The 24,912-nt window shown below is 46.0% G+C and overlaps 1 protein-coding gene across 1 annotated transcript in view; it reads right to left on the bottom strand.

The window, feature by feature from the left end:
* Positions 1 to 24,912, bottom strand: part of LOC126295469 (pleckstrin homology domain-containing family G member 5) — a 1,663,439-nt gene that overhangs the window by 813,149 nt on the left and 825,378 nt on the right. Inside the window, exon 6 of the mRNA XM_049988005.1 lies at positions 20,904 to 21,021. Coding sequence (XP_049843962.1) covers positions 20,904 to 21,021 — 118 coding nt within the window. The remainder of the gene's footprint in view (positions 1 to 20,903; positions 21,022 to 24,912) is intronic.

Raw genomic sequence — 24,912 nt, 5'->3', positions numbered from 1 at the left:
ACAGTGTATATCCACCTTTCGCAGCAATGCAGGCTGCTATTCTCCCATGGAGACGATCGTAGAGATGCTGGATGTAGTCCTGTGGAACGGCTTGCCATGCCATTTCCACCTGGCGCCTCAGTTGGACCAGCGTTCGTGCTGGACGTGCAGACCGCGTGAGACGACGCTTCATCCAGTCCCAAACATGCTCAATGGGGGACAGATCCGGAGATCTTGCTGGCCAGGGTAGTTGACTTACACCTTCTAGAGCACGTTGGGTGGCACGGGATACATGCAGACGTGCATTGTCCTGTTGGAACAGCAAGTTCGCTTGCCGGTAAAGGAATGGTAGAACGATGGGTTCGATGACGGTTTGGATGTACCGTGCACTATTCAGTGTCCCCACGACGATCACCAGAGGTGTACGGCCAGTGTAGGAGATCGCTCCCCACACCATGATGCCGGGTGTTGGCCCTATGTGCCTCGGTCGTATGCAGTCCTGATTGTGGCTCTCACCTGCACGGCGCCAAACACGCATACGACCATCATTGGCACCAAGGCAGAAGCGACTCTCATCGCTGAAGACGACACGTCTCCATTCGTCCCTCCATTCACGCCTGTCGCGACACCACTGGAGGCGGGCTGCACGATGTTGGGGCGTGCGCGGAAGACGGCCTAACGGTGTGCGGGACCGTAGCCCAGCTTCATGCAGACGGTTGCGAATGGTCCTCGCCGATACCCCAGGAGCAACAGTGTCCCTAATTTGCTGGGAAGTGGCGGTTCGGTCCCCTACAGCACTGCGTAGGATCCTACGGTCTTGGCGTGCATCCGTGCGTCGCTGCGGTCCGGTCCCAGGTCGACGGGCACGTGCACCTTCCGCCGACCACTGGCGACAACATCGATGTACTGTGGAGACCTCACGCCCCACGTGTTGAGAAATTCGGCGGTACGTCCACCCGGCCTCCCGCATGCCCACTGTACGCCCTCGCTCAAAGTCCGTCAACTGCACATACGGTTCACGTCCACGCTGTCGCGGCATGCTACCAGTGTTAAAGACTGCGATGGAGCTCCGTATGCCACGGCAAACTGGCTGACACTGACGGCGGCGGTGCACAAATGCTGCGCAGCTAGCGCCATTCGACGGCCAACACCGCGGTTCCTGGTGTGTCCGCTGTGCCGTGCGTGTGATCATTGCTTGTACAGTCCTCTCGCAGTGTCCGGAGCAAGTATGGTGGGTGTGACACACCGGTGTCAATGTGTTCTTTTTTCCATTTCCAGGAGTGTATAACCGAAACCGGCCACCTATGCTACTGAGACATACGTGTCGTGATCGAGACTGAACTTCAGTTAAAATATAAAGTCACTGGAAGTCCCCTGCAGAAATATTCAACCATGCTCTCTCTACATCCGTACTCAACTGCAAAGGTGTTATCGGTGCAGGATTTTGTGCACGAACCGACCTATTAATTATGCCCCACGATCCAGAATTCGATGGGATGAATGACTGAAAATGGTCTCCAAGAAGCCGAACATAACCCAGGACTCAGTCCATTCCATGTAAACACAGCCCACACCATTAATGGAGCCACCATCAGGTTGAACAATGCCTTGGCAACAACTTTCGTCAGTGGCTTCGTGGGGTCTTCGGCACAATCGAAACGTATCATAGCTCTTACCAACTGCAATCGGGACTCATCTGATCAGGCCGCGGTTTACCAGTCGCCCAGGGTCCAACTGACACGGTCATGAGCCCTGGAGAGGCGCTGCAGGCGATGTCGGTCGTCTGCTGCCACAACGCCACATTTCGTGGCACTGACCTCACGGGCGCGTTCGTCGTACGTCCCACCCTCATTTCTGCTGTTCTTTCACGCTTTGTTGCTTGTCTGTCAGCACCGACAACTGCACGACAATGCCGCTGCTCTCGGTCGTTAAGTGAAGACCGTCGCCGATCGTGTTTGCTATAGTGAAATGGCTGAAATGTGGTGTTCTTGGCACACTCTTGACACTATATACCTCGGAAAGTTGAACTCCCGAAATGGATGGGTTGTATGGGTGCACGATGGCAAAGTCTTCAGCCCCCGCTCAGTAACAGATTGAGACAGGTGTCAAGAAAAGACTCAGAACAGTAAGATAAAACGGAACCTAAAACACAGGTAACAAGCATGGAAAAATATGTACCTACCCACACCGAAACGCGGGACGAAGCATGCCGTCAGCAGTAAAACATGGACAAGAGGAAAGTGGTAGAGGGAGCTAAAACAATATAGCAGATGGAAGTGGCTGGCTGACCGCAAGGAAAAAATGGAGGAGCCAGCCACTCTGCAAGACACTAAAACCTCCAGTCTAAAAGTTTAGGCCAGAGTCCAGACACATCACAAAACTTTAAAACGCTAGACACACGTGTCTCATCGTTAGCTAAAACTGAAGGCAGATCCCCATCAACTTGTGCTTCTGCCCGTGCATCACGGTATAAAATGCAGTCTGTTAAAATGTGCCGGACTGAGATGTGCACACCACAAGCATCACGAAACGGGGGATCCTCCCGCCATAATAGAAAGCTATGTGTGAGAGGGCAGAAGACTTTTGAGGGTCACTTCTTCCCGCCTGAGCAACCGGCAGGAGGAACGCCACGGCCGAGTTGTTGACTTCACAAACCGCAGTTTCTTGGCCGTCACCGCAAGCCATTCTTCCTCCCAGAATGTCCCATGCATCTAACTCCGATTATCATTACATGTTCAACGTCTGTTAATTCCTGTCGTACGGCCATGATCAGTTTGGAAACCTTATGATATGAATCACCAGACAACGAATGACAGCTCCGCCAATGGCCTGTCCTTTTATACCTTGTGTTGTGCCGGAGCCAAGGAAGCCCCTGAGGGTCGGCAACCCATATTACACCACAGAGGACGAGGTTGTCTATGCCCAAGGCGTACCAAAAGCGCCATGGTCAACACCGACTATTTACACACAAGATACTGGAAACAGACATTCCGAGCACTACTTCCTGCGTAGGGTGCTCGAGGCACAACCTGCAGGAAGTATCACAACGCCAAAACCTGACTGGCTGTGGACAGATATTTAGTGGCTAGAACCAGGCCCGTAGTTCAGTTCACTCAGGATGCCGACCTCGTGGAATTCGACCGCTGAAGATTACGCCTTCATCTCTGAACTGGACTTTTACTCGTTGTGCGTGTTACCACGAACCTTTGTGGAAAATTTTAACTTCAGTTTGCCTCAATTAAGAGACTTTTACTGCCATCGTTATTGTTGTTGATATACCTTCCGGGATGTGAGGTCGTGGTCTAAGCACTTTTCCTGCTCCTTGCGTTTCGTCCAGGACTGCACTGGACTTCCTCAGAGGCGCTGCTCCGCTGAGTCATGCTGACTGACTGGTCGGGTGTCAGAGCGACTTATATATTGTGAGAAAGGGGGGCGTGGTTCAGGTGACACGTGATGAGCAGTGATAATCCATAGCAAAGATAAGGTTGACTATCGATTACCACCTTGTCAAGATAAAATTTTTTAGCAATTTTGTACAGCCACTGTCCATATATCGCTGAGTTTCATAGCCGCCTCTTTCCTAGTAAAATAATCGTGATGTTTATAAATTTCAATAGCTTCTCTGTATAGGCGTGGATAGTAATTAAACGTTGTAGATAAAACTTCGGTATCCGAAAACTTCGCTTGGTGGTTTCCTGGTTGAAGAGCATGTTCCGCTACAGGTGATTTTTCTATTTTTCCAAGTCGACAAAGACTTTTATGCTCTCTTTCAATCGCGTATTTACGCTTCTTTTGGTAGTACCAATATAAACTTTCCCACAGGTACATGGAATTTTATACACACCACATGTCGACAGAGGAGGGCGTTTATCCTTCACAGATCGTAGTACTTGACTTATTTTCTTTGTTGGTTTAAAGACCGGTGTTGTCATGTTTTCGTAAAATCTTACCGATACGATCTGTTACTTTTTTAATGAAAGGGAGAAGTACTGTATTTTTCTGTCGTTGTGGTTCATTCTTATCTTTTGGTCTTCTGTTCCTTGGACGCAAAATTCTATTTATCTCTTTTCTTGAGTAGCCGTTTTTTTCAATAGCCTGCTTCAGATGTTTCTCTTGAGCATCCAAATGTTCAGGTGTACATATCCGTTCCGCTCGATGGACAAGACTTTTTATGACACCTCTTTTTTGTTGTGGATGATGATTAGAATTTTTATGTAAATATCTGTCCGTATGTGTTGCCTTCCGAAAAACTTTATATTCCAAGCTTCTATCGGACCGTCTCATAACTAAGACATCCAAGAAAGATATTCTGGGTAATCCATTAGGCCCTGCGATTGCCAATCTTTACATGGAGAGATTTGAACAATCAGCTCTAGACAAAGCTAATAACAAACCATCTCGTTGGTATCGATATGTAGATGACACATTTGTGGTTTGGTCCCATGGCAGAAAGGCCTTGGACGATTTCTTTGATTATTTAAATAAAATTCACCCAAAAATACAATTTACCATGGAAATAGAAAAGGATAACAGAATATCTTTCTTGGATGTCTTAGTTACCTTTCTTTAGTTGTTCATTCACCAACCTTGTAAACTTACATAAATAAAAGTTGTGTTTGTGAAAAATTGCAAGTCGTCAGCCACAACACCTTGTGTATGTCATACTGTCGCCATCTGTATATATGCATATTTGCTATTCAATGGCTTTGTCCGTGATGACTGGGTGTTGTGTGCTGTCCTTAGGTTGGTTAGGTTTAAGTAGTTCTAAGTTCTAGGGGACTGATGACCTCAGATGTTAAGTCCCATAGCGCTCAGAGCCATTTGAACCAATGGCTTTGTCGCCTCAGTGTAAACCTATCAGCTGTCACTGTTCTTACAGCGGTGGTAAGCATTTGCTGCATTCGCGTGCGTCTTCACGAGGGCAACGTACAGTCGTTCGTTTCGAGTCAGAGTTTTGCTGTGCTAAATTAAGTCACGTCTTCAGCTAGTTGAACTCAAAGTGCGCTTTGGAAACGGAGCTGGAGCTTATATATACGTTTCTCGGTGTATTCTTTAACGTATTCCCTAATTTAACAGTCTCTCGGGGTTACATGCACGGAGTTAACTGTCATTTCATTTCAAGTTCCGCCCACCTGCGTCAGACTGTTATAACGTATGTCTAATGGTTCATTTGAGTCTTTGTGCACTTTGTAATTACCTGTTTTGCATATTCACTGATTTGATTTGAGTTAATTCGTCTTTGTAATAAACAGTTCACAAACTAGTCTATAAGTGGAGCAACCATAGCTAAAATAAAACATTCGACGTAATTGCAACTTTCACACCATAATACTACTCAAAGCAACATTTTAGTTAATTCAATAAATAACTCATAGTTCTTGATCGACCGCATGCTTGCACTCTAGAAGCTTCCACATTTTCCACGCAGATTTTACACTACTGGCCATTAAAATTGATACACCAAGAAGAAATGCAGATGATAAACGGGTATTCATTCGACAAAAATATTATACTAGATCTGACATGTGATTACATTTTCACGCAATTTGGGTGCATGGATCCCGAGAAATCAGTACCCAGAACAACCACCTCTTTCCGTAATAACGGCCTTGATACGCCTGGGCATTGAGTCAAACAGAGTTTGGATGGCGTGTACAGGTACAGCTGCCCGTGCAGCTTCAACACGATACCACAGTTCATCAAGAGTAGTGACTGGCGTATTGTGACGAGCCAGTTGCTCGCCCGCCATTGACCAGACGTTTTAAGTTAGTGAGAGATCTGGAGAATGTGCTGGCCAGGGCAGCAGTCGAACATTTTCTGTATCCAGAAAGGCCCGTACAGGACCTGCAACATGGGGTCGTGCATTATCCAGCTGAAATGTACTGTTTCGCTAGTGATACGAGGCCGTTGGGATCCAGCACGGCGTTCCGTATTACCCTCCTGGTCCCACTGAGTCCATCTTGTGCTAACAGTCATTAGACCAACGCGAGCAGCAATGTGGCGATACCACAAACCGCAATTGCGATAGGGTACAATCCGACCTTTATCAAAGTCGGAAACGTGATGGTACGCACTTCTCCTCCTTACACGAGGCATCACAACAACGTTTCACCAGGCAACACCGGTCGACTGTTCGTTGTCTATGAGAAATCGGTTGGAAGCGTTCCTCATGTCAGCACGTCGTAGGTGTCGCCACCGGCGCCAACCTTGTGTGAATGCTCTGAAAAGCTAATCATTTGCGTATCACAGCATCTTGTTTCTGTCGGTTAAATTTCGCGTCTCTGGCACGTCATCTTCGTGGTGTACCAATTGTAATTGACCACTGAGGCAGTCAGTCAGTTTCGTTTATGAAACTTCCTGGCACATCAAAACTGTGTGCCGGACAGAGATTCGAACTCGGGACCTTTGCCTCTCGCGGGCAAGTGCTCTACCAACTGAGCTACCCAAGCGCGACTCACGCCCCGTCCTCACAGCTTTATTTCTGCCAGCACCTCATCTCCTACCTTCCAAACTTGGTAGAGCACTTGTCCACGAAAGGCAAAGTTCCCGAGTTCGAGTCTCGGTCCGCCACGCAGTTTAAATCTGCCAGGAAGTTTCACATCAGCGCCACTCCGCTGCAGAATGTAAATCTCATTTTGGAGTTACGTTTATAGTTCTACCTTGAACCATAATAAATCTCATCAGGCATGAAGCTATTACTTGTAAGTAATGAATATGCAAAATGACGATCAATATAATACAGCATTTGTGAGGAAAATTTTTGTTAAAGATTACTTAACTCAGCGGTGTTTAGCAATACCTATGCAGAATACAAAACTTTTAAAGGTTTTTAATCTTTTTTTAAAATACATTCACCATATTTTATTAGACGCCTTTAAGGTGTGTCGTGTGTCTTCGAAAGAACTACAGTGAACAGCTAATACGGTCATATCAACTATCATTCCCATTTTGATCCTAAATTCCTAATAACACCTTGCATAATATTACGGTATGAAAGTTCCAAATGTGTCAAACTCGATTTTATTAAAACCCTCAATTTCGTTCTATAGTTTCATGAAACCGTCCCTCAATATCGCTATGTGAAGGCACGGTACTCCTGATTCAAGTTTAATTGAGTCACCTCTGTTTAAATCGAGATGTTCAATGGGTTTCTGTCGTGTGATTTTTGGTTAGTACTTCACACGATCTAATGAGGAGATCACTACGTGATCAAAAGTATCTGGACACCCCCAAAAAACATACGTTTTTCATATTAGGTGCATAGCGCTAGCACCTACTGCCAAGTACTCCATATCAATGACCTCAGTAGTTATTAGAAATCGTGAGAGCTCCGCGATACTCACGACCTTCGAACGTGGTCAGTTGACAGGGTGTCACTTGTGTCATAAGTCTGTACGCGAGATATCTGCACTCCTAAACATCCCTAGGTCCACTGTTTCCGATGTGATAGTGAAGTGGAAACGTGAAGGGACACGTACAGCACAAAAGCGTACAGGCCGACCTCGTCTGTTGACTGACAGAGGCCGCCGACAGTTGAAGAGGGTCGTAATGTGTAATACTCAGACAGCTATCCAGACCATCACACAGGAATTCCAAACAGCATCAGGATCCACTGCAAGTACTATGACAGTTAGGCGGGAGGTGAGAAAACATGGATTTCATGGACTAGCGGCTGCTCATAAGCCACTCATCACGCTGGTAAATGCCAAACGACGCATCGCTTGGTGTAAGGAGCGTCAACATTGGACGATTGAACAGTGGAAAATCGTTGTGTGGAGTGAGGAATCACGGTACACAATGTGGCGATCCGATGGCAGGGTGTGGGTATGGCGAATGCCCGGTGAACGTCATCTGCCAGCGTGTGTAGTGCCGACAGTAAAATTCGGAGGCGGTGGTGTTATGGTGTGGTCGTGTTTTTCATGGAGGGGGCTTGCAAGCCTTGTTGTTTTGTGTGGCACTATCACAGCAAAGGCCTACATTGATGCTGTAAGTACCTTGTTGCTGCCCACTGTTGAAGAGCAATTCGGGGATGGCGACTGCATCTTTCAACACGATCGAGCACCTGTTCATAAATCACGGCCTGTGGCGGAGTGGTTACACGACAGTAACATCCCTGTAATGGACTGGCCTGCACAGAGTCCTGACCTGAATTCTACAGAACACCTTTGGGATGTTTTGGAACGCCAGATTCGTGCCTGGCCTCACCGACCGACATCGATACCTCTCCTCAGTGCTGCACTCCGTGAAGAATGGGCTGCCATTCCGCAAGAAACCTTCCAGCAACTGATTGAACGTATGCCGACGAGAGTGGAAGCCGTCATCAAGGCGGGCCAACTCCGTAGTGAATTCCAGCATTACCGAAGGAGGGCGCCACGAACTTGCAAGTCATTTTCAACCAGGTGTCTGTACAAATTTTATTGCAAAGTGTAGGTAACTGGGTTCAGATATTGTTAGTATCACAGCGGTATGTTAAATGCTCCATCATAGTCTCACAACAGGACAGATAATTCCTATAAATTACTGGCTTTTGATTTGCGAGCACAAACCTGGCACACAACTGTGTCCCAGCTGTGTATTCCGTCACGCTGAGACCAGGCAAACTTAGTGGCCAACACATCAACGTAAGTTCACCGACATGCTATTCAAAGCTCTGAAGCACACCGGTTGTCAAAAAGGGTGCAATGACTGGCGTGTCCTGACACAACGAGCCTCTAATGTCCACGTTTTGCTACACCTTCTCGCCTACCCATCGTTCCATCATACTTCGTCGACATTCCATAGACGTTCACGACGCTGGCTCGTAAAGAGCCAATGACCTGGACCGTTTCCAACATACTCTCGCCCTGGCACCAGCTACTAACAATCTGCTATTGGGCAAAGTCCTTAATGTCGGTGCGGTTGCCCATCTATAACTGGCATCTCACTAATGGAAAATCCGGGATGGAACGCAACAATATTGTTGTTGTCGTTGTCTTCAGTGCTGAGACTGGTTTGATGCAGCTCTCCATGCCTGTCTATCCTGTGCAAGCTCCTTCACCTCCCAGTACCTACTGCAACCTACATCCTTCTGAATCTGCTTAGTGTATTCATCTCATGGTCTCCCTCTACGATTTTTACCCTCCACGCTGCCCTCCAATGCTAAATTTGTGATCCCTTGATGCCTCAGAACATGTCCTACCAACCGATCCCTTCTTCTGGTCAAGTTGTGCCACAACTTTTCTCCCCAATCCTGTTCAATACCTCCTCGTTAGTTATGTGATCTACCCATCTAACCTTCAGCATTCTTCTGTAGCACCACATTTCGAAAGCTTCTATTCTCTTCTTGTCCAAACTATTTATCGTCCATGTTTCACTTCCATACATGGCTACACTCCATACAAATACTTTCAGAAACGCCTTCTTGACACTTAGATCTATACTCGATGTTAACAAATTTCTCTTCTTCATAAACGCTTTTCTTGCCATTGCACAACAAATATAATGTCGCAATAATGATCTTGATGTTGAAGCTCTTTTTGTCTGTGTTTGCTCTAACAATAACATGTTTTTGAGTGGAGCCCGCCTTTAGCAAAACACAATTATGTTTTTTGGTCCCAGACACGTTTCAATGCAGTTGCAGCATCATCAGTGTTTTTTTTTATTATTATGGCTGTTAAATTTAAGGAATGTTCTTTACTGCTTAAATACATATAAATATTCGTTTCTAAATCGTAATTACAGACTTTTGAAGAAAACATAATATTTTGTATTCATACCTTCTTACCACATGGTGTGTTTTTCCTGCTGTATTACGTTTTAACAGTGACTGTTGTTCTTCACAGTTTGTCACCTGAAACTGTATACAACTTAATGTAGGCAAAACGTTTACGCAAAAATTACGAATTCTAAACTGTTATGACAATGTCTGAGATTAATAATTTATGTGAAAGGTTGTGTGTGTGTGTGTGTGTGTGTGTGTGTGTGTGTGTGTGTGTGTGTGTGTGTGTGTGGAGGGGGGGGGGGGGGGAGTTCTATAGGTTGATATTATCTAATAATTCTTTGAGGGCAGAGAACAGAGATCCACTGCAGTGAGCAGTGTATTCAAACAATTATTAGATAATACCAACCTATAGAACTCTGCCCCCCCCCTCCCCCACAAACACACAAACACAGACACATACATACATACACACACATAAAACTAAAAATAAATAAATATAATAGTAATAATGACTAAGCCTCAAACTTACTTTCTCTCTCTCTCTCTCTCTCTCTCTCTCTCTCTCTCTCTCTCTCTCTCTCTCTCTCTCGCTGTGTCTCTCTGTCTCTCACACACTTTCTTTTCACACACACACACACACACACACACACACACACATACACACACACACACACACACACACCACCTCAGAAATTCAAAACAACCGCCAATCAACTGTTCCACAGACTGCCATCTTGTTTTACACCATCTACTGTTCCACTGTCCGCCATATTGTTATCACAGCTGATATACAGAGACAGTGACAACTGAAAACACTGATCTTGACAAGGAAGATGAAGAAGAAAAAAGAAACCGCAAGTGAAACATAATGTGAATAGACACACACACAACCTTTCACGTAAATTATTAATCTCAGACATAGCCATAACAGTTTAGAAATCGTAATTTTTGCGTAAATGTTTTGTCTACATTAAGTTGTATGTAGTTCCAGGTGACAATCTGTAAAGAAAAACAGTCACTGTAAAAAAGTAACACAGCTCGAAAACCATACCATGTGATGAGAAGGTGTGAATACACAATTTTATTTGCTATTCAGAAGTCTGTAATTACGATTTAGAAACGAGTATTTATATGTATTTAAACAGTAAAGAACATTCATTAAGTTTAAGAGGCATAATAATACAAAAAAAACAATGATGATGCTGCAACTGCAGTGAAACGTTACAAAAAACGCGACTCAGCATCTCCGCTATATGGTGAGTAGCAACTTTCCTTTTTATAATACTTGTATTATCACTAGAATGATTCCGCATTACTGTCTGCCCAACTTATATACTTTCCTTCCCAAATTACATGCTCACAATAGTTTTTATGTTGGAACTCTTCCATTTGGCCCGTGTTTGCATAGAAAAACAGTAATATCAGAAACTGAGAGCCGGCCGGAGTGGCCGAGCAGTTCTATTCCCTTAAGTCCGGAACCGCGCAACCGCTACGCACGCAGGTTCGAATCCTGCCTCGGGCATGTATGTGTGTGATATCTGAGGTTAATGAGGTTTAAGCAGTTCTAATTTCTAGGGGACTGATGACCTCAGATGTTAAGTCCCATTCTAAACATTCATGGTTGTACTATATCGTGTCTCCCTACCACTTTCGCGCAACGACGCTCTGACCGTGTTTTTTAGGGAATTGACTAGTTTGAACCTGGGACCTGTTGCTGGTAAGGAGACGCCAGACCACACATGACGTGTAGAATTCAGAACAGTTCAGTGAGATTAGCGATGATATAACCAAATATTTAATGATTTCGCCGGCCGCGGTGGTCTAGCGGTTCTAGGCGCGTAGTCCGGAACCGTGGGACTGCTACGGTCGCAGGTTCGAATCCTGCCACGGGCATGGATGTGTGTGATGTCCTTAGGTTAGTTAGGTTTAAGTAGTTCTAAGTTCTAGGGGACTAATGACCACAGCAGTTGAGTCCCATAGTGCTCAGAGCCATTTGAGCCATTTAATGATTTCACCGTCAGCTCCACTGCACTCCCTGTAAAAGAATCTTAATAGTAACTAAATTTAGTGGAAGGGGTTCAAGGCTTTCCTATTTTTAGTTAGCTGGTAAAATAACGACGAAAAAGCACTTAAGTTTACCATTGGAAATTTTATTCTACTCAGAAAACATTGTTTATAAATTGCACTATTGATAAAAAGGAAGTGTTTTAATACAGGATGGTAAAAACCAACAGCGTTCAACAAAAATGTGAACGAATATTCCCTGAGTGGGTTTCCAAGTTCTACAATGGATCGAAGGATGACCTATGCCATATCTATGATCTAGATTTAAATTAAGTTTCACAAGACAGAAAAACTATCAAAATGGTCTACAGTGACCCTCAATTTAATTACTTATCTAACTTGTCGTAAATTACAGTGGCTGATGTGGCTTCTTAATAATTATATAACAGAAAAATCATCGCGTTTCACATATGTTCTTCAAGTGGCAAATGTGAACACCATGAGTTTTAATTGACGATCGACACTAGTATTATGTAAAAAGGGGGTGTAACAGATGAGACTTCTGCAGTTCCGAGTGAAGCTTTCTGCGCTGTTATGCGGCATCGCGTGCGTTCATTACCTTGTCGGTGTTCGTCAGGGCAGCGGCGGGCAGCACAGCTCCATCCAGCTCGCCGTCTCCGAAGCAACTCTCTCCTAACTTCTCCTTGCTACAATTTACCGAAGTTGGTTAAAAAAAAAAAGAAACTATCTGGATGTGTTTTCATCTGACCAATCAGGGTCTCAATGTTAACCTTAAGCTCCAACTACAAAAGTCTGTCTATACCATGAGAAACGTTATACTTTTCGTGGTGGGGCAATGTTTTTAAAGTTTGCAACGTAACAGAGACGCTAAAAAGTCTCACGCTAAAACCTGCAGCTGGTGTGGTCCTTTTAGCGTTATCGTAAGATATGATTGTCGGAAGGACAGACTCAGCATACAGGAAAGTCAAATCAACCTTTGGTGACATTAAAAGCAACGGTGGTAACATTAAGAGTGCAACGGGAATTCCACTGTTAAATGCAGAGCAGAGAGCAGCTAGGTGGAAAGAATACATTGAAAGCCTCTATGAGGGTGAAGATTTGTCTGATGTCATAGAAGAAGAAACAGGAGTCGATTTAAAATGGATAGGGGATCCAGTTTTAGAATCGGAATCTAAAAGAGCGTTGGAGGACTTACGGTCAAATAAGGCAGAAGGGATAGATAACATTCCATCAGAATTTCTAAAATCATTAGGGGAAGTGGCAACAAAACGACTATTCACGTTGGTGTGTAGAATATATGAGTCTGGCGACATACCATCTGACTTTTGGAAAAGCATCATCCACACAATTCCGAAGACGGCAAGAGCTGACAAATGCGAGAATTATCGCACAATAAGCTTAACAGCTCATGCATCGAAGCTGCTTACAAGAATAATATACAGAAGAATGGAAAAGAAAATTGAGAATGCGCTAGGTGACGATCAGTTTGGCTTTAGGAAAAGTAAAGGCACGAGAGAGGCAATTCTGACGTTGCGGCTAATAATGGAAGCAAGGCTAAAGAAAAATCAAGACACGTTCATAGGATTTGTCGACCTGGAAAAAGCGTTCCACAATATAAAATGGTGCAAGCTGTTCGAGATTCTGAAAAAAAGTGGGCGTCAGCTATAAGGAGAGACAGGTCATATACAATATGTACAACAACCAAGAGGGAATAAGAAGAGCGGACGATCAAGAACGAAGTGCTATTATTAAGAAGGGTGTAAGACAAGGCTGTAGCCTTTCGCCCCCTACTCTTCAATCTGTACATCGAGGAAGCAATGATGGAAATATAAGAAAGGTTCAGGAGTGGAATTAAAATACAAGGTGAAAGGATATCAATGATACGATTCGCTGATGACATTGCTATCCTGAGTGAAAGTGAAGAAGAATTAAATGATCTGCTGAACGGAATGAACAGTCTAATGAGTACACAGTATGGTTTGAGAGTAAATCGGAGAAAGACGAAGGTAATGAGAAGTAGTAGAAATGAGAACAGCGAGAAACTTAACATCAGGATTGATGGTCACGAAGTCAATGAAGTTAAGGAATTCTGCTACCTAGGCAGTAAAATAACCAATGACGGACGGAGCAAGGAGGACATCAAAAGCAGACTCGCTATGGCAAAAAAGTCATTTCTGGCCAAGAGAAGTCTACTAATATCAAATACCGGCCTTAATTTGAGGAAAAAATTTCTGAGGATGTACGTCTGGAGTACAGCATTGTATGGTAGTGAAACATGGACTGTGGGAAAACCGGAACAGAAGAGAATCGAAGCATTTGAGATGTGGTGCTATAGACGAATGTTGAAAATTAGGTGGACTGATAAGGAATGAGGAGGTTCTACGCAGAATCGGAGAGGAAAGGAATATGTGGAAAACACTGATAAGGAGAAGGGACAGGATGATAGGACCTCTGCTAAGACATGAGGGAATGACTTCCATGGTACTAGAGGGACCTATAGAGGGCAAAAACTGTAGAGGAAGACAGAGATTGGAATACGTCGAGCAAATAATTGAGGACATAGGTTGGAAGTGCTACTCTGAGATGAAGAGGTTAGCACAGGGGAGGAATTCGTGGCGGGCCGCATCAAACCAGTCAGTAGACTGATGACAAAAAACTATACTGTTCTTCTTGATGGCTCTAGCTTTCAACATGGGCTTGGGGGGGGGGGGGTGGTCCTGGTGGTTAGCTGGCGACGTGGGTGTCCGTCCCTTATCGTAGGGCCTTCTAGCTTAACACGGTTCTGCTCTCGGCTTCTGTTCTCGTTTCTCCCCTCGGAACTGCGTCTGTCTCACGGTGGGAAGGTACGACATGCATTTAGGCATTCTTGTGTTAGTCTGTGGTATTCCATTTGCTCACTCGTTACTCGTATTACTTTGGTTAATGTAATTTCACGATTTATTCGGAGCTATGTGACATACTACTGGATTTGCTTATCACGTCAGGGTTTTCATGGAAGGTGTTGGATTTGCCTGACACCTTACAAGAAGACAGATATTCCTTCTGCGATGCTGCAGACAGACTCGGCGGGAATGTAGCCACATGACTGCTGCCATCGGTGGTCACGACAATCAAGGGACGCTAGAAGACTCCGGCAAAGCCTTCTAGATACAAGGCCTACGCACAGCGGCCATATTGGCACGTGACGTCACAAACTGTTGGCCCTCTTATCTTCCCAAGAAGGCACGAAAGTGAACATGTTTCGATTTCCCAAATGTGTGAAGTTGAGAAATCGCTGGATTGCACCTATTCCCAGACAAGAATTTGTGTCTACACATCATTCAAGGGTAAGTAAATTTGTAGCTTTTTATTTATTTCCATTGCACCACATTTGCCAATTGTTTTTAAAAACTGTTACGAGTACCATTTGTTTCTTAATTCTGGATCATTGTTGCGACGTTAATACGAAGCTGGCTGTGAAATGTCTCTCATTTTTGCAACTAATCTCACACACAATACTTATATTAATTACTGTGACTCGAAAGTGTTTAGTATTCCTTATCACTGCTACCACATTATTGAGTTTCCAGTAATTTTATTTGGAAGAGCTACAGAATGATTTTGTTCAGTTTTACATATACAGCTATTCGGAAATAATTTCAATTTGAGTAAACTAGCTTAGAAAATTGCTTTAATGAATTCAGTGTTAGACAGATTAAGCAGTATAGAAAGCAAAATTTTGAGGTAAGTGCATTACGATTAAATTAACAGCACTCTGTGACACGAATTTCAATCAAGGATATAGGAGAAACAGTCTTTTCATGTTTAAGGTTCTAAAGTTGTGGAGAAAGAGGGAAATAAAATATTTTTTCGGGTTTTTTGATTTATTAAACATTATGTCAGGAGGTGCTCCATTTCGTCGAATGATTTGAGTTTCGTGTGAGATAAGCAAATTTTGAAGTGGACAGAAAAATTTACGAAAATAACCAGGGAAACAAACTCTTAAATTCTGAAGGAGCTCCAGCTGCTTTATTTAAAACCGAAAACGTCTGCTTGTTGCTACGTATTGCCGATTTTTTACTGCAAGAAAGCGTAGCCCCTGAGGTGAAAGACAGAATTTAAAATTACAGTTTGTATTCGAGCCTAGAAACGCGTGTTTAAGGCAAAGTGTCAAAATAATTTTACATCTTGAAATAACATAGGGCAGTTTTGTGCATTTACTTTACGCACTGATATACAGGGTGTTACAAAAAGGTACGGCCAAACTTTCAGGAAACATTCCTCACACACAAATAAAGAAAAGATGTTATATGGACATGTGTCCGGAAACGCTTACTTTCCATGTTAGAGCTCATTTTAGTTTCGTCAGTATGTACTGTACTTCCTCGATTCACCGCCAGTTGGCCCAATTGAAGGAAGGTAATGTTGACTTCCGAACTTGTGTTGACATGAGACTCATTGCTCTACAGTACTAGCATCGAGCACATCAGTACGTAGCATCAACAGGTTAGTGTTCATCACGAACGTGGTTTTGTAGTCAGTGCAATGTTTACAAATGCGGAGTTGTCAGATGCCCATTTGATGTACGGATTAGCACGGGGCAATAGCCGTGGCGCGGTACGTTTGTATCGAGACAGATTTCCAGAACGAAGGTGTCCCGACAGGAAGACGTTCGAAGCAATTGATCGGCGTCTTAGGGAGCACGGAACATTCCAGCCTATGACTCGCGACTGGGGAAGACCTAGAACGATGAGGACACGTGCAATGGACGAGGCAATTCTTCGTGCAGTTGACGATAACGCTAATGTCAGCGTCAGAGAAGTTGCTGCTGTACAAGGTAACGTTGACCACGTCACTGTACAGAGAGTGCTACGGGAGAACCAGTTGTTTCCGTACCATGTACAGCGTGTGCAGACGCTATCAGCAGCTCATTGCCTCCACAGGTACACTTCTGCGAATGGTTCATCCGACAATGTATCAATCCTCATTTCAGTGCAAATGTTCTCTTTACGGATGAGGCTTCATTACGACGTGATCAAATTGTAAATTTTCACATTCGACATGTCTGGGCTGACGAGAATCCGCACGCAATTGTGCAATCACGTCATCGACACAGATTTTCTGTGAACGTTTGGGCAGGCATAGTTGGTGATGTCTCGATTGGGCCCCACGTTCTTCCACCTACGCTCAATGGAGCACGTTATCATGATTTCATACGGGATACTCTACCTGTGCTGCTAGAACATGTGCCTTTACAAGTATGACACAACATGTGGTTCGTGCACGATGGAGCTCCTGCACATTTCAGTCCAAGTGTTCGTACGCTTCTCAACAACAGATTCGGTGACCGACGGATTGGTAGAGGCGGACCAATTCCGTGGCCTCCACGCTCTCCTGACCTCAACCCTCTCGATTTTCATTTATGGGGGCATTTGAAAGCTCTCGTCTACGCAACCCCGGTACAAAATGCAGAGACTCTTCGTGCTCGTATTGTGGACGGCTGTGATACAATACGCCATTCTCCAGGGCTGCATCAGCGCATCGGGGATTCCGTGCGACGGAGGGTGGATGCACGTATCCTCGCTAACGGAGGACATATTGAACATTTCCTGTAACAAAGTGTTTGAAGTCATGCTGGTACGCTCTGTTGCCGTGTGTTTCCATTCCGTGATTAATGTGATTTGAAGGGAAGTAATAAAATGAGCTCTGACGTGGAAAGTAAGCGTTTCCGGACACATGCCCACATGACATCTGTTCGTTCTTTGTGCGTGAGGAATGTTTCCTATAAGTTTGGCCGTACCTTTTTGTAACACCTTGTAGATACCCATACTTTCATTACAAGCGCATGTAGAAGAGGAAAGCACGAGAATCTCTATGCAGTCTCAGCACTAAAACTGGTGAAGTTAGTATAGCTGCAGAGTGCTTACAGGAGCGTTCCGACACAGAATCGGCTATCAGTACGTGACGTCACAAGTGTGCGCGGAGGCCTGTAGTCTACGTGGTGTGGGCTGTGGACGGCCCGTCGCACTGCCGAGGGGGATCGACGTCGAGTTCGACGTATGGCTCTGGACAGTGGCGGATCCGTATGGGGGGGGGGGGGGCGGAGCACGCAACCCCCCCCCCCCCCCTTGCGGGGACGCCCACATTCCCACCCCCTCCAGCCACGCCAGTCAGCCCGCACGCTACTCTTTCGTCAGTCGACTCGACTGAATCGAGTTATCGAGTAGCTGCTCTCTCCTATGTAGCACGAGCGTTCGCATCACGAAATGTTATACGTTTGTGTGTGGCACGTAGATAGCTAACACATACCTGTACCTAACAGAAAAGACGCGGCTATTCTAGCCGTCTCGATACGTTATTCTGTCCGGCAGTTGTTCGATCAAACTCGCGAATATCCTACTGTTTTCTTGTGCAGACAACCTTCGGTACGCAGCGTTATCAATATGGGCTATTCGCCGAAGAGGAATCTGGTTTACATTCAGAGGTAGAAATAAGACAGAAGAATCGATAAGTAAAGAGTCCTGGTTGTAGCAATTGGCAGTATGAAGATTAGTCAGGGAAAATTGCGATCATAGTGATGATCACATGACGTATTAGAGAAGAACTGCTTACATTCCAACTGGACCATGTTACAGTTGACAAGAGAGAATGTTTTGTTGAAGAAAATATTTGTCATTTGAAAGCCGACATACACTACTGGCCATTAAAATTGCTACACCAAGAAGGAATGCAGATGATAAACTGGAATTCATTGGACAAATATATTATACTAGATCTGACATTTGGTTACATTTTCACGCAACTTGGGTGCATAGATCCTGAGAAATCAGTACCCAGAACAACCACCTCTGGCCGTAATAACGGCCTTGATACGCCTGGGCATTGAGTCAAACAGAGCCCGGATGGCGTGTACAGGTACAGCTGCCCATGCAGCTTCAACACGATACCACAGTTCATGAAGAGTAGTGACTGGCGTATTGTGAGGAGCCAGTTGCTCGGCCACCATTGACCAGACGTTTTCAAGTGGTGAGAGATCTGGAGAATGTGCTGGCCAGGACAGCAGTCGAACATTTTCTGTATCTAGAAAGGCCCGTACAGGACCTGCAACATGCGGTCGTGCATTATCCTGCTGAAATGCAGGGTTTCGCAGGGATCTAATGAGGGGTAGAGCCACGAGTCGTAACAGATCTGAAACGTAACGTCCACTGTTCAAAGTGTCGCGAATACGAACAAGAGGTGACCTAGACGTGTTAACGAATGGCACCCCATACCATCACGCCGGGTGATACGCCAGTATGGCGATGACGAATACACGCTTCCAATGTGCGTTCACCGCGATGTCGCCAAACACGGATGCGACCATCGTAATGTTGTAAACAGAAAATGACGTTTTGCCATTCCTGCACCCAAGTTCGTCGTCGAATACACCATCGCAGGCGCTCCTGTCTGTGATGCAGCGTCAAAGGTAACCGCAGCCACGGTCTCCGAGCTGATAGTCCGTGCTGCTGCAAACGTTGTCGAACTGTTCGTGCAGATGGTTGTTGCATTGCAAACGTCCCCATCTGTTGACTCAGGGATCGAGATGTGGCTGCACGATCCGTTACAGCCGTGCGGATAAGATGCCTGTCATCTCGACTGCTAGTGATACGAGGCCGTTGGGATCCAGTACGGCGTTCCGTATTACCCTCCTGAACCTACCGATTCCATATTCTGCTAACAGTCATTGGATCTCGACCAACGCGAGCAGCAATGTCGCGATACGATAAACCGCAATCGCGATAGCCTACAATCCGACCTTATCAAAGTCGGAAACGTGATGGTACGCATTTCTCCTCCTTACACGAGGCATCACAACAACGTTTCACCAGGCAACGCCGGTCAACTGCTCTTTGTGTATGAGAAATCGGTTGGAGACTTTGCTCATGTCAGCACGTTGTAGGTGTCGCCATCGGCAGCACGTTGTAGGTGTCGCCATCGGCGCCGACCTTGTGTGAATGCTCTGAAAAGCTAATCATTTGCATATCACAGCATCTTCTTCCTGTCGATTAAATTTCGCGTCTGTAGGACGTCATCATGGTGGTGTGGTAATTGTAATGGCCAGTAGTGTATCACTGTATTTGAATACGCATGTCTACACCAGATTCTTCGGCGCTTCAGTGTATGTTATAAACGTGCCGAAAGGAAATCTGTTACCGGTTGCGAAAATGGTTCAAATGGCTCTAAGCAGTTTGGGACTTAACATGTGAGGTCATCAGTCGCCTAGACTTGTTGTTGTTGTTGTGGTGTCCAGTCCTGAGACTGGTTTGATGCAGCTCTCCATGCTACTCTATCCTGTGCAAGCTTCTTCATCTCCCAGCACCTACTGCAACCTTTATCCTTCTGAATCCGTTTAGTGTATTCATCTCTTGGTCTCCATCTATGATTTTTACTTGCCACGCTGTTCCCATGCTAAATTTGTCATCCCTTGATGCCTCAAAACATGTCCTACCAACCGATCCCTTCTTCTGGTCCAGTTGTGCCACAAACTCCTCTTCTCCCCAATTCTATTCAATACCTCCTCATTAGTTATGTGACCTACCCATCTAATCTTCAGCATTCTCCTGTAGCACCACATTTCGAAAGCTTTTATTCTCTTCTTGTCCAAACTATTTATCGTCCATGTTTCACTTCCATACATGGCTACACTCCGTACAAATACTTTCAGAAACGACTTCCTGATACATAAATCTATATTCGATGTTAACAAATTTCTCTTCTTCAGAAACGCTTTCCTTGCCATTGCCAGTCTACATTTCATATCCTCTCTACTTCGACCATCGTTAGTTATTTTGCTCCCAAAATAGCAAAACTACTTTACTACTGTAAGTGTCTGATTTCCTAATCTAATTCCCTCATCATCGCCCGACTTCATTCGACTGCATCCCATTATCGTTGTTTTTGTTGACGTTCCGCTGGACTTAGAACTACTGAAAGCTAACTAACCTAAGGCAGGATTGGAACCTGCGACCGTAGCAGCAGCGCGGTTCCGGACTGAAGCGGCCAGAACCGCTCGGTCACAGCGGCCGGCCACGGGTTCCGAAGTGTGTATATAGTGGGTCTCTTCAAAGTCCAGTACCGGTGACGTGACCATCCAGTGGGCAGCGACGTGCCGGAGGCGTAGCGTGCGAAACGTAGCGGCGCACCGCAGCGGGACGAGTGAGCGCCCTCGGCGTTTACTGACCTGGCTGGGCGGCGCGCGCCGCCGGCGAGAGCCCGGCGCTGCTGCTGGGTGCGTGGGCGGTGGGTCGCTCCTGCTCCACCCCGGCCTGCTCGATGTGGCTCAGCGACAGCGAACGGCCCTGCGGACACACGCCACACAGCGTCATACCTCCCTTTCTCTGTCAGTCTTACTGCTGGCTCTACCGCCACCATCAGCATTACAGTGAAATGGACGCACTTAGCAGCTTACAGGCGTCGACGTACGTCAACGGGTACAGGTGAAGATGTGTGCTCCGACCGGGATTCGAACCCGGGATCTCCTGCTTACACGGCAGACGGTCTATCCATCTGAGCCGATTGCAGGGCCTTGTCCCTTTCACGCTCCCCCATTAGAACCACATTCCCAACTTAATGTGCACACACTACGTTCGTAGTGGCCTCGCCCATCAGACTCATTGCTGGCGGCGCGTTGCCGATTCCCGTAAGAGTTTGGGGACAGTTTCTGCATTCGCACAGAAGCAGAAGATGCTCAAGTGACTGGTGAGCCTGACCATCTTCTTCTGTGCGAGTACACAGGGTGTTACAAAAAGGTACGGCGAAACTTTCAGGAAACATTCCTCACACACGAAGAAAGAAAATATGTTATGTCGACATGTGTCCTGAAACGCTTAATTTCCATGTTGGAGCTCATTTTAGTTTCGTCCACCTACGCTCAATGGAGCACGTTATCATGATTTCATACGGGATACTCTACCTATGCTGCTAGAACATGTGCCTTTACAAGTACGACACAACGTGTAGTTCATGCACGATGGAGCTCCTGCACATTTCAGTCCAAGTGTTCATACGCTTCTCAACAACAGATTCGGTGACCGACGGATTGGTAGAGGCGGACCAATTCCGTGGCCTCCACGCTCTCCTGACCTCAACCCTCTCGACTTTCATTTATGGGGGCATTTGAAAGCTCTCGTCTACGCAACCCCGGTACCAAATGTAGAGACTCTTCGTGCTCGTATTGTGGACGGCTGTGATACAATACGCCATTCTCCAGGGCTGCATCAGCGCATCAGGGATTCCGTGCGACTGAGGGTGGACGCACGTATCCTCGCTAACGGATTACATTTTGAACATTTCCTGTAACAAACTGCTTGAAATCACGCTGGTACGTTCTGTTGCTGTGTGTTTTCATTCCATGATAAATGTGATTTGAAGAGAAGTAATAAAATGACCTCTTAACATGGAAAGTAAGCGTTTCCGGACACATGCCCACATAACATATTTTCTTTCTTTGTGTGTGAGCAACGTTTCCTGAAAGTTTGGCCGTGCCTTTTTGTAACACCCTGTATATCAATATTGAACAACGAGGAATCGAAACAATGAATACATAAAACGTAATAAAGGAATAATGCAGACTAACCCAGGCAGTGTATCTGAATTGTCGAGGAATGCAATCACCGTAAAAAGACTAGAAAACCAGAAATGAGCAATGCATTTAGGTCACACTAAGAGGTATTACCGAGAGCGTAATTTCTTTTGGTGCGTAGAAATGACTCATGCGTCCTATTATACGTAAGTCATATCAAAAAATCGTTCAGATGGCTCTAAGCACTATGGGACATAACATCTGTGGTCATCAGTCCCCTTGACTAGGAACTACGTAAGCCTAAGTAACCTAAGGACATCACACACATCCATGCCCGAGGCAGGATTCGAACCTACGACCGTAGCAGCCGCGTGGTTCCACACTGAAGCACCTAGAACCCTTCGGCCACAGCGGTCGGCTAAGTCATATCGACCAAAAAAAACAAATTTCAAAAATGTATAAGACACGAGAGTATATAAAACCAGAAGTCATCAAAACAGTCAACATCACCCCTTACAGTATCTATCACTGTACAGCGTAATACGGGAATTATTGTAACAAAAAAGCCTTGTCGATCAGTATAAACTATAATGGTATATACACTCCTGGAAATGGAAAAAAGAACACATTGACACCGGTGTGTCAGACCCACCATACTTGCTCCGGACACTGCGAGAGGGCTGTACAAGCAATGATCACACGCACGGCACAGCGGACACACCAGGAACCGCGGTGTTGGCCGTCGAATGGCGCTAGCTGCGCAGCATTTGTGCACCGCCGCCGTCAGGGTCAGCCAGTAGCATACGGAGCTCCATCGCAGTCTTTAACTGGTAGCATGCCGCGACAGCGTGGACGTGAACCGTATGTGCAGTTGACGGACTTTGAGCGAGGGTGTATAGTGGGGATGCGGGAGGCCGGGTGGACGTACCGCCGAATTGCTCAACACGTGGGGCGTGAGGTCTCCACAGTACATCGATGTTGTCGCCAGTGGTCGGCGGAAGTGCACGTGCCCGTCGACCTGGGACCGGACCGCAGCGACGCACGGATGCACGCCAAGACCGTAGGATCCTACGCAGTGCCGTAGGGGACCGCACCGCCACTTCCCAGCAAATTAGGGACACTGTTGCTCCTGAGGTATCGGCGAGGACCATTCGCAACCGTCTCCATGAAGCTGGGCTACGGTCCCGCACACCGTTAGGCCGTCTTCCGCTCACGCCCCAACATCGTGCAGCCCGCCTCCAGTGGTGTCGCCACAGGCGTGAATGGAATGACGAATGGAGACGTGTCGTCTTTAGCGATGAGAGTCGCTTCTGCCTTGGTGCCAATGACGGTCGTATGCGTGTTTGGCGCCGTGCAGGTGAGCGCCACAATCAGGACAGCATACGACCGAGGCACACAGGGCCAACACCCGGCATCGTGGTGTGGGGAGCCATCTCCTACACTGGCCGTACACCTCTGGTGATCGTCAAGGGGACACTCAATAGTGCACGGTACATCCAAACCGTCATCGAACCCATCGTTCTACTGTTCCTAGACCGGCAAGGGAACTTGCTGTTCCAACAGGACAATGCACGTCCGCATGTATCCCGTGCCACCCAACGTGCTCTAGAAGGTGTAAGTCAACTACCCTGGCCAGCAGGATGTCCGGATCTGTCCCCCATTGAGCATGTTTGGGACTGGATGAAGCGTCGTCTCACGCGGTCTGCACGTCCAGCACGAACGCTGGTCCAACTGAGGCGCCAGGTGGAAATGGCATGGCAAGCCGTTCCACAGGACTACACCCAGCATCTCTACGATCGTCTCCATGGGAGAATAGCAGCCTGCATTGCTCTGCAAAAGGTGGATATACACTGTACTAGTGCCGACATTGTGCATGCTCTGTTGCCTGTGTCTATGTGCCTGTGGTTCTGTCAGTGTGATCATGTGATGTATCTGACCCCAGGAATGTGTCAATAAAGTTTCCCCTTCCTGGGACAATGAATTCACGGTGTTCTTATTTCAATTTCCAGGAGTGTACTAAACCTAACTAACCTAAAGACATCACACACGTCCATGCCCGAGGCAGGATTCGCAACTGCGATCGTAGCAGTCGCGCGGTTCCAGGCTGTAGCGACTAGAACCGCTCGGCCACACCGGCCGGTTTTCTCACAAGGGCTATAATGATTTGAAAAGTAGGGCCTATAGCAAAAATGTAACCCAGCACAAAATTTATCAACATTACATTTCCTACAAGAACGTCCCGTTCATTTTTTTCTGTAGGACTAATAGTTTGCGCATAGTCATGGAGAAAATATGAAAATCTCCCTTGCGGTAACTGAAGGCGTTGCAGGTTGCATAACACACATATCTAGGGACTGCTGAAACACCTCGTATGTAGGAGTCGCGTACATTGATTGTAACAACTGCGCGTTATCAATTCGCAAGAATACAGAGTGATATTACGTGACTCTACGAGCATAAATATTAGTGACAGTATACTAAAGGGTATCTGTCCATGTACATATTTTATTTTATTACACATGTGCATACATAGCAGTGTTGTAGTATCCGATACACGGCCTATTTCGTTTCGCTACAACGTCCGCACTCATACGCTTCGACAAATGTTTCATCGTAACACGACGTTACCGTCTCGTTTACACTGCCAGACACAGTATTCACGTCTGCT

Source organism: Schistocerca gregaria, chromosome 11 (assembly GCF_023897955.1).
Source record: "Schistocerca gregaria isolate iqSchGreg1 chromosome 11, iqSchGreg1.2, whole genome shotgun sequence".
Classification (NCBI taxonomy): domain Eukaryota; kingdom Metazoa; phylum Arthropoda; class Insecta; order Orthoptera; family Acrididae; genus Schistocerca; species Schistocerca gregaria.
Note: the sequence above shows the minus strand (reverse complement) of the source record. Positions and strands in the feature narration are given on the sequence as shown.